The 17067-nt window shown below is 45.4% G+C and overlaps 1 protein-coding gene across 3 annotated transcripts in view; it reads right to left on the reverse strand.

Annotated features, from left to right (window-relative positions):
* Nucleotides 1-17067, reverse strand: part of LOC105192099 (uncharacterized) — an 89219-nt gene that overhangs the window by 7452 nt on the left and 64700 nt on the right. For all 3 annotated transcript variants that reach the window (XM_025300560.1, XM_025300562.1, XM_025300561.1), the window contains 3 exons: nucleotides 15428-15592; nucleotides 11807-11904; nucleotides 3615-3777 (listed from right to left, as the gene is read on the reverse strand). In XM_025300560.1, coding sequence (XP_025156345.1) covers nucleotides 3615-3777; nucleotides 11807-11904; nucleotides 15428-15592 — 426 coding nt within the window. The remainder of the gene's footprint in view (nucleotides 1-3614; nucleotides 3778-11806; nucleotides 11905-15427; nucleotides 15593-17067) is intronic.

The following is a 17067-nucleotide window of genomic DNA, read 5'->3' on the forward strand; positions in this document are numbered from 1 at the left end:
TCATAAAAATATGAGAATAAACAGGTGGTAAGTATACTTACCACTATGCCTCAAAGGGTTATGGGAGAATTTAACCAAAGAAAAAATCGTAAAGAAGAGATCCTTCTTCTCTATCTCGCCAAAAGAAACTCGAAAAGGAGGATTTGATTGAGAAAAGATCGTCGAAAATGGCGCTCACACAGGATATTGGGGAAATGCTATCACCGAGTCATAATCGCGTCACAACATGGCGTCTGACGCATGTCTAACCGTTGAACTTTATAAAACAAGATTTATACAATGCGCATGCAAAAAAGGAAGGCCGATAATCATGCCGATGACGAAGAGAAATGTCTTGGCTAAAAGCAAATCGTACAGGCTGCCGGATATCCTTTTGCGTACACGTCCCATGCAAGGCTACCGGACGTCCTCTCGAAGTGATCAGTTGATCACATTTGGACGTCACTATTTCTATTTACGAACTTGATAATTAGGCAGCTGATGAGTTGTGGAATATAAATTAGTTCAAGGCCTACCAATCTTGTAACTAAAATCAAAGTTTCCAAAACCAAAAGCAAAAGTATGCCAAAATTTTAGTCTTCTTTTCAGCCTTCTAATATAATTATTTTAAATTGAAATATTTTTCCGTCGCTTTGCATATTTGTAAAATTGGTATTAAATTTTCTAAAGCGCTATTCAGTATGATTCGTTGGTGCACATAACCTTAAAAATAACAGTCGATACAACGAGCGACGAAAAACTTTATATTCGACACTGCGTTCGATATGAATTCCAGCGAGAAGAAAATGCTGCTGAAACATGCGAATCTATTCGCTCTGTTCCTGGGGAAAATATTGTGTCTCACAATACGTGCAAATATTGATTTCGTCGCTTTAAGGACGGTGATTTTGACCTTTGACGAGTGACCGTCCACGCTTTGAAACGCCACGAAAGCTGGAGACCGACAATTTAGAAGCGTTGTTGAGTGAAAATCCGCAAATCCCAAACGCAAGTAGAACTTGCAGAATAGCTCAGAACTGACTAAGCAACAGTTTCAAGGCGATTATATGAAATGGGAAAAATTCAAAAGCTCGGAAAATGGCTGCCGCATGACAACATCCGCCGCTTGAGTGCGTGCGTTTCATTGCTTTTCGGACAGAGCGAAAAAGACTTTTTGTCGAAAATTGTTACTGGCGATGAGAAGTGAATTATGTATGACGATTCTAAACGCAGATACTCGTGGGTGGATCCCGAAGAGCTTTCCACATCAGTGGCAAAACCAAATATTCAAACGTGATCTTTTTGTGTGTCCGGTGGGATGCGAAAAAACGGCAAAACGGGCAAAACGAGAATATTTCAATTTAAAGTAATCATATTAGAAGGTCGAAGAAAAAGACTTTGAGCACACCTAAGAGCATGCAGCGGAAGACGCTGCAAGAACGCAGGCCGCGCAGTCGGCTGGCAGGAGAGGGAGAAATCACTCAACTTTACGGTCGGCCATAAAGTGAAGCTAAATCGGCGAGTTACGTTGAGTGGACTCGATGCGTCCTCGGGAAAGCCCTCTTTCGCGCGGCGAAAATGCGCATGGATGAAGAACACGTCGCGGCCGCGCGAGCATCGCCGTCGGCTGCGGTGCAGCGTGTCGTTACGGAACACCGGGCAAATTCTCCGAGACACCGCAATTTGCCGCGGCCCCGCGTGTGTCTCCATAAGATCCCCGATAAACGTAAGAGAGCACAATGGCCGCTGCCTCGCCTCCCTCGTCATTCTCTCGTCGTATCCACTTACTACGCGCGCCGAGCGTTCCTCAAGGTCTCCCCATCGTCTTCTCGCCTCCGGAGATATTTCTCATGTATATTGGATCGGCGAACGAAATTTTGCCGAGGGAAAGCCGACTTGGCGTAACTTCGCGGCGAATGCGCGTACGTGAACGCCGGCCGAGGTGAGTCCGAGTTTTCCAAGGCCGTGTTAATAGTCGTTACTTGGAACTCGTCCCATGTGAGAGACGCTTCGCTGTGCACTTGGACGCGAGTTTTCCAGTCTCGTCGATTTTTCTGTCTCAAGCAGAGACAGTTTCAGGTATCGATTATTCGTGTGGGTTCTTAGTTGTTCTCTTTTCTTTTTCTGTACGGATTTTTGTATCGGCGTGACTTCCGCGGTGAATGCCAGGTTAATGTTAGTGGGTCTACGTCCGCCTGCTTCAAGCCAGGCGATTAATATTGCAAAGAGAGTTGCTATGGTCCCGAACCTCGCGGGAAATCATCGCCGGTGACGTCTCTTGCTAAAAAAGCGTTTAGCGGGAAGCCAATGTGGTGGCGGAAAGGTTAAAGCATCGGCGAGTGCGACCCACGCGACACAAATCGCTCTAATTTTAGGCGAGCGAAACGGGGCCGCGTATTTCGGTGTGATCCTTAATTAAGGAAACCGCCGGCGTTCACGGCATGCACAGCGAGCGATGCATTATAAACGCAGATTTAATCCGGCAGCCTGTTTTAATCGCCTCGTTTCATCGCTTCGTTTCATGGTCTCTCGAGTCTTGAACACGCGCGCGTTAAGCGTTCGAATAAAACAAACGTTCCAAATTAAAAGCCTATCAATGCAAGCCGTTTTCTCCGCGGATCTCTCATAGCGCTTATTTCACGTTCGCGGCGGAACACATCGGATCATATCTCGGTTAGCCTCGTTGCGTTTAACGCGGAACACGAGGCGCCAACGCAATGGAGACGCAATTCGGGCTCAAACGAGCGCTGCGTATTGCAATCACGTCAGCATCGGAATTACCAAAACGATTCAAATAGCCGGTCTGTAATTTCAGACGAGAAATTGCTCGAATTTCTGTAACGAGCATTTTGCATCTTTAACGAACGAGGGAACGGATAAATATTTTTGTCGCTGCGTAAAATGTAATTCTTTAAAAAAAAAAAACCCGTCATTTTTTTCGGCCGCTCCGCTGGAAATTGGTCGCGGCGATTAATCGTCGACGATTAAAAGGCTCGTGATTAGTCGGCGCGCGTGTCCGCCGTGATCGCAAGGTGCTCGAGCGGGATGTGAATAGGGTTGTCAGATGGCCGGGATTTCCGGGATTATCCTGGAAAATTTGTAAGTTTGTTCCGTGTCCCGGAAAATAAGTCTGTTATCCCGGAAAATCAGAATCTCAAGAAAATTATAATCACAATATTTATGTATTTAACTGGTATTAGAGAGAGAGAGAGAGAAAAATGTGAGAGCAATCATCGGGACTTATGAGGTCAAAGAATTTGACGTGCCACGTGAGAAAATTGATGTTAAGTAAACCATTTGGGCAATGAAAAAAAAAAAAAAAAGAAGTTCGTACGGTTTATATCTAAACTTCTTTCTGGTACCTGATTCACATATTTATTTATACGCAACGACATCTCCTAACCGTATTACCCCTCTATCTCTCAAATGTAATTAAAATTCTCTAACAACCTATTTTTCAACCGTCGCCTGACGAATGTCCCGGAAATAGTCATTTTGCATCTGACCTAGCCTAGGTGTGAACGAAGCGGAGAGTGTAACGGACTCGCGGCAGTCACACACCGCGAGGAAATTCGATCGGCTCGTAAACGGGAGCTCCGGAGAAATTCAACGACTGTATTCCGTCGCGGTCTTACCGTTCGTGGGTTGGTGATGCTCCCGATATCCTGGATTATTTATAGTAGCTGCACGGGGATCCGTAACGACCCTAATCTTGGTCGGGTCGCCGCCTCTTCGGGCATAAATGCCCTCGTAAATGGAGGACACCAGCACGCCGAAGTTCAGGACAATGGCAGCCAACTGCAACGACAAATAAGAACGTTCGATTTACGGTAATGCGCGTGACAGACAAAAATTCGGTCGCCCGATATCGGGACGGGATTGGCGCGAGAGTGCGGTTCCCTCTCTCCCTCTCTCTCTCTCTCTCTCTTTCTTTTTCTCCCTCGCCTCGTGCAAATTTATCCGCTGCCAAATCTGTACTCGACAGCCGAAAGGATCGATCACTACGGAACCATCACTCTCGCGCAGACCTCAGTTATTCCTACGGGCGGGGATCTTACTTCGGAATTACATCAATTAATAGTGGAAAATGCGGCAGTTCATTAATAAATTGATTAATCGGCAAAGTCGGGACTCAGAGTCGGCTCGACGTGAAGACTCGGCTGCTGGCCTCCAGAGGGGTTGAAACTGGATTCTCATTACTTGTCGAAACGGCGACAGCCAGAACGTTCGTCAATCCTCCGCAATTTCTTTCTTTTTTCAATAAGAGTGATTGACGCGTGAGGGTGGCGGATGCCGCGAACATTCTAACGCGGAGGCGCTGAGGAATGCTTCGACGGATGATGAAATGAGAATCCGGCCCAACAAAACGTAATTATTTGCGTCGGAGAAATCGGCCGTGCAGAGCCCACGGATGCAAATCGTCGGAGCGAGATAAGCAACAAACATGTCTCACAGATTGCACTGAATACAACGCCGCGTCACTGCCAACCGAGATCGCCGCGAATGATCCAACGGGATAACGTCTGATCCTATTGGTCCTGTTTACTGTCACTCGCGGGAAGAATCGCACTCGCGTTTACAAATGAGAAGCAAATAGCGCGACGCTTCGTGGGTCGCGCGGACGCAAACAAAGCCGTCGACGTGCTCGGGGTGCGAACTCGACGTGTACGCGCGAAACGCAACGAGCCGATCGCTTGTTTCCCCGCGATGCTCTCATTTATTTCCCTTCTCGCTAATTGGCAGGCGGGCGCAGCTCGGACAACGGCGCTGCTCTAATTCACCCGGCGAAGTCGCGCTTCCGTGTCGTTCCCATCGGAACACAGCGAGATCGGAACACATCGTCATTTTACACGCTCACGCCTTGCTCTCTCTCTCTCTCTCTCTCTCTCTCTCTCTCTCTCTCTCTCTCTCTCTCTCTCTCTCGCACACACACACGCACGAGATGACTTTTACCACCTCCCGGGGAGGAAATCGCACGCCACGCGACGGTACGCACCTGTCGACGTCGCGTCGTCGTCGTCGCCGAGAGACACACACGCACGCACAATCTTTCTCTCTCTTTCTCTGTCTCTCTCTCTCTCTCTCTCTTTCTCTCTCTTTATCTCTCTCTCTCTCTCTCTCTCTCTCTCTCTCTCTCTCTCTCTCTCTCGTGGACGAGTCGTCCTTTCTTACACGGCGTACGAGTAACTACGAGGAGGAGATCGTCGTAGTATCGACGACGACGACGACGGCGGCGGCGGCGGCAGCTGCGGCGGCGACGAGAGTAGCAGGCCATAGGTGGTGAGCGATCGGTGGTGGACAGACAGGGTGGCGTCATCAGAAGCGAGGAAAGGGGTGGGCATTTAATTAGGGCCAACAAAGAAGCGGTGCGCGCGCGCCCGCGTCATTGTTGTTGCGTCGCTATAATTAATCCGGCCGGCCGGCCGGCCGGTGTTTGCCGTTCTTTTTGTCCGATGTCGACGTCGTCACGGCGCTTTTCTCTCCCCTACAAGGGACTTGATAAAAGAGACCGAAGCGTTGCTGCAGCCGTTTATTTTTTCTCTCGCGTTGGACGCGGCCTTTTTCACGGGATTAGACCTGGACCGACGCGGCGGCGTGCCGCGGAAAAACGACGGAAATGTTTCAGCCGGACAGACAGAGAGGGATAGAGAGCAAGCGAGAGAGAGAGAGAGAGAGAGAGAGAAAGGGGGAAGGGGAAAAAGAGAGTGACCATTCGAACGGCGGAGGGCATTTCGCGCGGAGTTTATCGCGTCCATCGCGGTTCCGCAACGAGCGCGCGGCCGTCTTCCTTACGGCTTTTCATTTTACGCGTTATTTAACAGCGACGTTTTTTTCGCACGGCGGACTGCATGCGGGCGGTGCGCGATTTCATTGTTCGCCGCCGATAAAAAGCTCCGCCGCGCCGCGGAAATACCGGCGGCCGTTACATAACAGCGCGGAGCGCCAGCCGCCCCCGCCTCTGCGCCGCGCCGTGGCGGTTCTTCTTTGTCCTCTCGCGCTTTTTTTTCTCTCCTTTTATCGGCTCGCTTCTCGACTCCCGCTCTTGTTCTCTCGTTCTCCGCGAGAAAGAAAGATCGGGCGCGCACGTGGCTGGAATTCGCGCGCGCTCGTGCCTCGCGCAATTATATTTCTCACCCCCCCCCCCATCCACCCCTCTCGCCGCCGTGAATTCCGTCGATCTTATCGACGCGGTGTCTCCGCTGTGGTGAAATTTTCCACTCGAAGCCGAACCGACGGCGACGCGTAAACACGTGGCAAGGACGTGCCTTCACGTCACTGAGTACGTAATTTGCCTCCTTCAGCAGCGCCTGCTCCCACGAGCGAGAGGGCGAGAGAGAAAGAGAGAGAGAGAGAGAGAGAGAGAGAGAGAAGCCACATCGCCCTTCGTCGCATGATGCCTATCGTCCTACCGCGACGCGCATAACGCAATATCGCCGAGCAAAGGCGAGGACATTAACTCGATTCTCCGTCGAGAGGTGCATTACCTTGCCTTGTTTCTGCTTATTTATTCTGTCCAATTCGATCTCGTCCTTGGCGCCTCTCAGGAGACTACGTTGCCTCCTGCCCATCATGCTGAATTGTTGATGGTAACACCGCACAGCGCGTAACGTCGACGAAGCGAATCTCGCGCGCGGCCGCCGGCTTATCGTCGCGCCAGCCGGAGCTTACGCGGCGCGATCGATGATCCGCCACGATGCTACATCTGCTTTAGTTTCTCTTCTCGGTTTATAGATAGGAGGAAGCTATAGGGAGGGAGGGGGAGAACTAAGAAAAGCTACGATCAGTAGCTTCGTATTACGAGAGAGGGAGAGAGAGAGAGAGAGAGAGAGAGAGGGGGACAGAGAGGGAGCGAGCTCTCGAACTTGCGCACCGCGACAAAAGATTCAGAACGGCGGACAAAAGGATATTCACTCGTCACGTCGGTGCCGAGAAGGAGGACATAGAGAGTTCATTAACGATCGGCACCGAAACACTCACTGCGGGCCCGCCGATGTCGCCTCATTGTTTTAAAAGTATCTGCGAGTCGTAGGTGCCCCGACACACATACTAAGTGAGTCGCGATCGGTGGGGCGGCTTAAGAGGACACCTGAGCACGACTTGGCGATCAGGTGGTCTCTGAGCGTTTAATTCCCCGCGTTCGGATACTCCTTGTGCAACTCGTCGGCAATCCGCCGGCACGCGAACGAGAGTCTACGGACGGAATTGAGTCGTTCAGAGTGCTGCTCTTCTCGTTATCGTTTCGCCTCCTTAGTTAATTTTTGGGACGAGATCCGTGAGAGAGAGAGAGAGAGAGAGAGAGACGCCGAAAGAGCAGGTACGAAATTGGTCTGCCTCTGCCTCGGTGTTCTCAAAGAGTATCATGTGGAAGAAATGAGACGAGAATTCTCCACATAACCGTCTCCATGACAAAAAAGAGACTATCGTTTCGTAATTTATTAAATATAAGAACGAACATCCAAAAAAAAGTATTCTATTTGTAAAGTGAATTTTCCCATAGTTCTAAGCGAAGCCTTTTACAGAAAAAGGATTCCTCTTTCGATCAAGCGATTAAACGATAAAGTAAACGATTTCGATAAAGTAAACCATTCATTTGAAATTTATTTAAATATTATTTTAACTATTTCTTTATTTAGTCGCAAGAATATATTGTTACAATAGCGCCCTGACCTTTGTTAATTTACTGACTTTTGGAAATTTCAAAATCATCAAATTAAAAATCAGTTTAGAGCATTATTGTAACAATATATTCTTGAGACTAAATAAAGCAAGAAAGACTAGTACCACTTTTTCTTCCGACAAATAGTTAGTGAGATATCGTAAGTTTAATATTGAAAAAGTTATCAAGTTCTCTTCAAATATCTCAAGAAATATTAGGCAAATAAAAAAATGTTTTAGACAAAAGTTGTTCAAATTAATTGGTAGAAAAAAACAATGTAATAAAAAATAGGGATTCCCATTTTAAAAACGCAAGGTGATTTTCAAATGATCTTCAAGGTCGAGGTCAAATTTGAGGTCACAAAAAAACGGAACTTTATGAACCCTAAACTACCCTAAAACTTTGTGAACCCTAAAACTTTTGTTCGGGTAATTTTTCCCTATAATGCATAGATTCTGAGATGGGAGGGGGGTCCGTTACTTTTGGAAAATTTGGTATATTACTTTTCGCTATATATTATAATAATTTTTCAAATTAACTAATATAACCAGTAAGAATAAAGTACAGTAAGAATAAATGATAATCCTCTTGAAAAAAGATTAAATAATCTGTGCATAAAAGGAAATTTATATTAAAGTTATATGATTTGCATTATACGACATATATAATCCCTCTAACTTTAAGAATAATGTGTTTATATTTTCCTCTTAATCTTAAAGGGATCCCCTTGATGTTATATATAAGAATAAAATCCTCTAAAATTTAGATGATTCCGCTTGTTCTGAAATTATTTTTTTTTTTGGATGAAACAATTACAATAATGAAACAGAAATGGGTGGCATGAGAACCAAATATGAATAATAATTAAATAGATACGTGAATTTTATAATTTTTATAAATTCAGTACAGCATGATTTTACTTCCATATGATAATTTTAGCTTTTCACGTTATAATTTTACGTAGACGGCTCGCAGGGAGGCCTGCTTAAAAGTCTCGAATTATTTCTCACTCACGCGAGCTCTCTCTCTCTCCAACGCGACGTTCGATATCGATAAATCGTGATTCCGAATCCGCCCGGGCTCAAAGTCCGCCCTAAACCTTTGCACTCGCGATTTCGCCCGCGGAATTATCGCGGAACAGCGACACTCGGCCGTATTTCCTTCCGCGGCGCAGCCCGGCGATCTTACTGCGTCGATTGTAACAACCGTCGCGCGACTGCTTCATTCGCATCGGTGGAAACCCGAGGCCGCGGTCTTTGCGATAAGAAGAAACTCTCAAGGTGCGTGTCGACGATGTTATCGTTTCATAAAACGTCACGTTCTTTCATATGCAGCCGTGCGGTCGCCGCAGCCGGCGTGCGCGTCATGCAGATCAATATCCAATCTCAGTTACTGGTTCGTTCCTCCGGACGACGGACGACGGACAAATGCGAACAATGCTTCGCGCAATTCTCTTCATCAGCTCGCCCATCTCCGCGAAATTATTTCGTAATCGCGGCTAAAGCGAGCTAAAGCGAGCTTTACCGGCAAACGCCTTTCGTCAACCGATCCTCTCGACTCATCTCCCGCGACATTTCTCAGCCCGTAGGGTCTCAATTATTATGGGCGATATTTAGCGACAATTAGCGGCCCATTCGTCCGTGTGCAACACTGCGTCACCTTGACACAATTTCCCGCTCGTCCAAGGGAAGACTGAACGCCTTCGTCTCGCGGCGACGTCGTAATAATCTTATCTGCCGTAGTTCCGCTTCTTCGCTCCGAGCGACTCCCGCGAGTCGTTTAGCCGAAGCGTTTTTCTTCAGCGCACGCACCATCAACGAGGTACCATCTGCTCGCTGAAGTCTGAGAGGCGGGTCTTATCTTCGTTCAGAAGCGCGACACACCTGCCCCCGCGCGCGTTCGCGCGATGGCGGGTCGCCTCGTCAGGAAATTGACACATAAATCATTCTCGTCAGCTGTGTCGGGCGAGCGACAGGTCCTCGTACGGAGCTGACCGACCGTACACAGGATGTCGCAGAAATGGCGCGCTTCCTATCGCCTGCGAGTCCTCCGGTGAATCCAAGACCCGTCGCTGTTGCTGGACGGTCGCCGAGCCGTGTCAGATACGAGCGACGCTTTCATAGATTTGTACCTTCGCGATTTTACGAGTCGGTCGGTCGCAAATATTTCAAAATGTCGCCGCCGCCGACCGTGGTACGTCAGCGAAAATTAAACAAAAGCGAGTGGCCGAGCGGCAGCGTGGAAAGCGAATTTTCGAGCGAAGGAGGACACTCGCGTGCGTGTTTAGTTTCGAAGTAAATCTCACACGCGCCGTGGTTTCGTCCGTAGGACGAGCAGAAATTCCGTGTCGTCGAAGCGGAACGCGTTCGCTCCGTTCATTGTCACGTTCATTAGCAATTGTAACCATCGCAGTTTCGCACAATGAGACGCATCGGTCGCGTCAATGTATCGTCATAAGCGTAAACGTAGCGCTCGCAAAACGAGACCTTACGCTTCCGCGCGCAACAGGTTTCGAAAACCGGCGATCACCTTAACCGTGCGATGCGCTTTAACGGTGCGCCGAGTGGAAGGAATTGGAGATGCGAAGGCGAGAATGCGAGCCTATCGAAAGTCGTCTGTTAACGGCATCGCGTTAACGACGAGAAGTCAATTAGGACGACGCTCGTTACGGCGACGTTAGCAGATGCGAGTTGCGCGCCGAAACTTTCAAAGACCGCCACATTCAAAAAAAAATATTTTATTTGTAAAGTGTTCTATTTGTCTATTTGTCTATTTGTAAAGTATTCTATTTGTAAAGTGATTTTTCCTATAGTTTCATATTCTAAGCGAAGCCTATTAGAGGAAAAGAAGGATTCCTCTTTTGATAAAACGATTAAAGCAAACCACTCATCTAAAATTTATTAGATATTATTCTTAGATATTATTATTAGATATTATAAAATTTATTAGATATTAACCGTTTTTCTCTTATTTCAAGAGGATTTCCTCTTACATCAATTAATTTTCCTCTTATACGAAGAGAAATATGTCGATTTAAATGCCGGCTTCTTTTGTTCAGTCATGCTCTACCAGACATAAGCGAAAAAATAATCATATGCTTATGGGTCAGAATATTTGGAACGCTTTTTAAAAAAAGGTATGTGTGTAACATATTTTTGTATTGCTGTAACATATAACGAAGATAATTTACTCATATCTAGTCAAGTACAGTTTATAATCTATTGCAAGAAGTTGAATAGTATATTCTTTCTTTTAACTATGCTTCATACAATCGGTTATGACGAACATCTTTGTAGCTATGAAGTCCATAACGAAACTGATTGAAAATTTATGTCATGATGATGTCATTTCATTCGTGACTACATATTGTAGAACTGGAGCCAAAAGTACATCTATATATATATTATTTTTCGCTGTACATTATAATCATTTTTTCAAATTAACTAGTACAACAACCAGTAGGAATAAAATACAGTAAGAATGAATGATAATCCTCTTAAAAAAAAATTAAATAATCTGTGTATAAGAGGAAATTTATATTAAAATCAATAAGATTTGCATTATACATGTAACATATAATCCCTCTAACTTTAAGAACAACGTGTTTATAATATTTTCCTCTTAATCTTAGAGGAATCCCCTTGAGGCCATATTTAAGAATAAAATCCTGCAGAATTTAAATGATCCCGCTTGTTCTGAAATTACTTTTTTTTTTTGAGTGCACGTCCTGTCCGTTCTGTCGAATAAAAAACGCAAAGTTGCAACGTCGCGAAAACGTTTCTGTGAGACGCTAATGCGACAGAAAAAAGTTCATTCTCTCGGTTGAGAAACGGAGCGTCCCTTCAAAGAGAATATTTCTCCTGCAGAATATGTTTCTGCTCATTTTTTATTCAGCGTTACGGGCCATGAAAGGTCACTGGATCTCGTATCAACATTTTTCTTCGACGTCCCCCACGGCTCCAGCGATATTAAAACAGATGTGAAAAATCATATTTTCGTTGAAGGGCTGCGCTCTTTCGTCCCTGAAACCGATCTCCCTCAGTCGGGACGGAGAACTCGCAGTTGCCGAACTTTCCTCGCGCGAATCTCTCTGTGTGTGCGCGCGCGATCAACCGGTAAACTAGAGAGAAGTGAGCAATATAAATTCCGTCGAGTCATCGTGTATTTTACCTGCATATAAAAAGCCTCTCCTCTCGTGACGACGTAGCTGTTGGCTCGGTCATCCGTTTGCAGAGCGAAGAGGCTCTCCGCCACGATTGACAACGCCGCTGTAAAAGAAAAGCATCGAACGGCTTATAACTTTCCAATTCTACATCTCGCTCAGCAACAGAAACTTCGCGTCGCGACAAACCTCGTAATTGAATTAAAATATCAATTTTACTCGCGGGACATCGCGCGCGTCTGACAGAATCATAGAGACCGCTTGGACGTATTCGGCTCTGCAGCAAATTGCCGTTCCGTGAGATCAGCAATATCGCAATTTAATTAACTAGCCGAGCGTCGGTTGCCCAGCGCGCAGATACGCGCTCAGCGTTTCGTTAATTTACCCGCGGAGTCATTAACGCGGCGGAAGAGAGACCGGGCACGGTACACTTACGCCATTAGAATATATCGCTTTACCGTAACGTAATCCGCCGCGGATATTCGATGCCTCGCGTAAAGGTAAGTAGGCCAGTAAGTTGACGAGAGAGGCGGGAGAAGGGAGAATGAAGGAGGAGGGAGTAGGAGAGGGAGGATAGCGGCAGTAATTCTACCGTGTCGGTGGTATTGCGAAACTGTACGACACGCAGCGATCAGCAGAGCTTCCCGCATCGCAACGTGATTCGGACGATTCGTGCCTTCGTGTGTCAAGGCCTCGACTCACGGTGACTCCATCCGTTGCGTAATGACGGGAGGGAGGGGGGAGGGACGCGCGCGCGAAGGTAATCCCGCGGGATGAGCGGCTGGTCTCAATGATGATTGCAACGCGAATAATAAGGACAAGCATTTGGCAACGGAGAGAGGAAGCAGCGGAGAGTAGTACGGACTTGCAATCTGTCTGATTGCCCTCCCTTGAAGGCTGCCATGAGCGAAATTTCACCTTGTGCGAATTTTGATCTTGTTGAAAAACGTAATCACCCTGACGATACCAATTTTGTTCACGCTATCAGTAGTGACGACAAATTAATTCTTGCTTATATTTTGCTACAAACAATAATCAGGAAGAATTAGCTTAGGATGACGTTTGATGGTGGCCCTTAAGAGATAAGAGCATGCCTGGCATAACTCGAAAACAATTTATTGCGACGACTTGGAAACAATGCTACTTGATTAGAGCTGTGATGCTTTATTATCGATAATCTGTCCAGTCGCTTGCGTCATTGATAATTGCGTGACATTTTTTAATTTTATGTTTTTTTTATTTTATTTTATTATATCATACTCTTGAGGCAAAGATCTCTGAAATCGATCGAATTTGTCGAACTAACTTCTCGATTTTCTGAATCCCTTTCACAAAGCTTAAGCTTCATCAATGCCTGAATGTTTATTGCGTGACATCTTTTTACTAATTTTATAGTTTTCTATTTTATTCTATTTTATTTTATTTTATTTATTTTATTTCATTATATCGTATTCCTGAGGCAAAATCCTCTGAAATTGATCGAATTTGTTGAACTAACTTCTCGACTTTCTGAATTTGCCTTCCATGAAGCTTAAACTTCATCAATGCCCGAACGCTTCGATGGAATTTACATCCGGTATCTGTGACGGCCAGTCTAGTATGTCAACGTCATTCTCCCGTTTCCATGCGGTAGAGAAACGATCCCGACACTTCGGGTTCATTGTCTTCTTATAGTAGCCATTTTTCATTTTCTCTTTTTTTTGGACTACTTTTGGGCAAACAGTAATAAAATGCTCTCGTAAATTTTGACCATTTTGGCAGCACTCAAATTGTCTGCGAAGATACGCAAAGTATGATTTCCAAATTCTTGCTTTAAACAGCAGCTTCAAACGTGCTGCTTCGACGTTTATCTCCTCCAAGTGACACTTCATCCATTTATTTACCTTTATATACTTGAGACCTTTTCATATACGAGGATAGTCCCAGAAGTACCTGATCTGACGTATAGATAGCGGTTGTTGTTTGAAAAGAATGACTATGGTAGAAAGTACCAACCTTATAAAGCTTAAGATTGAAATTTGACGACGCTACGTTGTTTAGTATTTGTTTGGCAGCCATCAATAGTGAACGTTCTCAGTGAATTTGTAAACATGAAAAAAATTGGCCATCGTTATGTGATACAATACTTCCATCTGAAAGGCCTCAGTTCAACCAATATGAAAGCGGAGCTAGATTCTACTCTGGGGGAGTCTGCTCCTTCGTTTACAACAGTAAAATATTGAGTGGCAGAGTTTAAACGAGGTCGTACGAGCTGCCAAGACGAACGAACATCGCAGTGATCAAATGAGGTGACCACGTCAGAAATGGTGAAGAATATCCACCAAATGGTATTGGATGACCGTCGACTGAAAGTGCGCGAGTTAGTAAACATGGTAGGCATTTCAAAAAGTGCTGTACATTGCATATTGACTGAAAATTTGGACATGAGAAAGCTGGGTGCCGCGATTGGAACAAAAACAGCGTGAGGATGTTTCAATCGAGTGTTTGACGAAGTTTCGCAGCAATAAAACCGATTCATAACCATAGATGAAACATGAGTCCATCACTTCACACCTGAGACGAAGGAACAGTCAAAACAACGGACCAAGCTGGCTTGACGGCTATTTTGAGGAGCTCGACGATTCCCACTATAAACAGGGTATCGAAGCTATTGAACTGCGCTGGGAAAAGTGTATTGAGCTAAAAGGAGACTATGTAAAGAAATAAAGATATTTTTTCCCAAATTTTTTGTGTTTTCTTTGTTAGGTCAAGTACTTCTGAATACTTTGTCAAGTACTTTGTTAGGTCAAGACTAACCTCGTATATTTAGCAGCCTCTTGGCGTGACATTTTCCAGTCGAATCTCGAATGTACACAGAGCAACGCGACTTTAAATCGCGATGCGTATGCGATACTCACGGCGAAATACGTCTTTTTGCCGTGAAAGTCAAACGACAACCAAAGCTTTCTCTACAAAGCATCTTGGAAGAAAAGTCCCTCTACCAGTTCCTGTTGGAATTTCCCGTTTCCATGTAAAAGTCTCGCCCAACACGCTCTTATCAAACAGACTCTTTGTATGCTGAATTAATTTACCTGAGACCTTATTAAATTTTTGTGTAATTAAAAAGCTTGTGGCATATTGTAAACGTAAGGAACCGAAAAACAAATTTTATAACAAGTTAATGATTAAACTTTAAGATATTATTTATAAGTACCGACAAGAATGTGAGGCAAGACGCAAAGAAATGTTCAAAAACAATTAAAAGAAAATATGAGCGTTTACACAGAGCGGTACTTTTAAGTACCGTCAAAATATGAAAAGAATAAAATAACGATACGCGATAACGGTTAGAGAAGAGAAATGCTGTACACTCCGCATATGTGAAACCGTGTTATAATTACATCGTAATTTATTTTATCAGGAAAAGAAAAAGGGAAAGGGAGTAACGCGTTGAATCGTCGCAGTCGCGAGTGTCGCGGACGTCCGGAAGTTCCTCTCTCGTAAGTTTCCGATCTCGATGCGATCTTGCACATAAGCTCTCCCCGTATCCCGCTGTTATTGCAAAACACTTATTGTTCCGTCACGAGTAACAAGTTACCTCATCTCAGCTTAATCCCCCCCTTCCTCATGCAATGGAAATGCATACTCACTCGACAACGTTGCCAGGGCGACTTTGCCTATTACGGCGGTGCTGTACGAGATTACAACTCGCTTTGCAGAGGAGGCCATCGCTAATTGAAGCACAGCCAGAGCGACCAGAATCGCCAAAAGGGCAGAAGCGCCGGCAGCGGCTAATCCCGCCACCCACACAGCCACTGAAACAAAGGAAGGGGAGAAATCTCGTCATATAATTCCATTCGGGCTCCATTGTGATTCCGCGCTCGTGAGATCGCCACCCCGCGCCGCTTTCAGCCCCGCTACAACTTTATACTTTTTCAACGTCCCAGCTATTCCTCGCTAACGAGTAAATAACGGGACAATGGCGAGATAAGGATTGATTAATCGCCGTCTGCGGCGGATACACCGGGGATATTTGCGAACGAAGCGCGTTATGTGGAGCTTTTAATTACAGTTCACCCCGGAAGGAGTGATAATCGCTCCTTTTATTGAGAGTCAAGGCCGGAAACCGTCGATGGTTCGCGCGATGCTTAATGAAGTAGCCATCGTTAGTAGATAAAACCCGGCCGATGAACAGCGTCTGATTCTACGAGCGCATGTTTGCGCGTTAACATCGTGTAACATGGTTGGTTAAACGCGAAGATACGGTAATCCACACACGAGGAAGAAACAAGCCCGTAAATTTTCAGTGAGAATCATCTTCGGTTGTCGCAAGCGACTTTCAACGCGGCCGAATGTTCGGACGGACTGCTCGTCGCCGAACTTTTTCGTCTGGTCTCTATTTGGAGACAGTCGAAGTCGCAAGAACCGCACTGCCGTGATTTAGTTTTGAGGGTTTTTTCCTCAAAAACTGATTTATTTAAACAAAGTAATGTATGAGTACCTCGATCAAAATATTTTCCTTCGTTTCCTACAACTTTTTCCCATCTCTCTGGCGAGAGACGGATTTCGCGACGATGAAAAGATTCTTCTTTGGAATTGATCCAATTCTCAACAAATTTTCGCACTTGCTCGAAGTTATGAAAGTGTGTATCCTCTGTAGAGCACGTTGCATCGACCGGAACAAGTGATAGTCGGATGGAGCAATGTCTGGAGAATACGCGGGATGCGGTAAGACTTCCTGTTCCAGCTCCATTAGCGTTTGCTTCACTGATAATGCAACATGAGGTCGAGCATTATCCTGAAGAAGGATCACTTTGCGTCGTTTACTCGCGATTGGTGATCATTTTTGGCCCAACGCTCGCATCAATTTGTATAATTGCTGTCGATAACGATCAGCAGTGATAATTTCATTCGGATTTAATAATTCATAGTGCGCAACACTTTCTTGATCCCACCGAATACACACAGCGATACCTTTGAACCGTGAATATTACACCTCGAAGTGGGTGTTGCTGGTTGGCCTGGATCAACCCATAATTTTTTTCGTTTTGGATTATCGAAATAGATCCATTTTTCACCTCCAGTAACAAAAAACTCTTCATTTTTTGTTTGGCAATCAACGAAATGAAAATGTTCAACCGGTTCGCAATGGCATTTTCCGGTAATTGATATGGAATCCATTTTCCTTCTTTGTGAATCTTTCCTATATCGTGTAAACGTTTAGTAACCGTTGTTAGATTAACATTTAATGCTGTGGCAAGTTCTGAAGTGGGTTGTGCTGGATTTTCGT

Source organism: Harpegnathos saltator, unplaced genomic scaffold, assembly GCF_003227715.2.
Source record: "Harpegnathos saltator strain DR-91 unplaced genomic scaffold, Hsal_v8.6 scaffold376, whole genome shotgun sequence".
Lineage (NCBI taxonomy): Eukaryota > Metazoa > Arthropoda > Insecta > Hymenoptera > Formicidae > Harpegnathos > Harpegnathos saltator.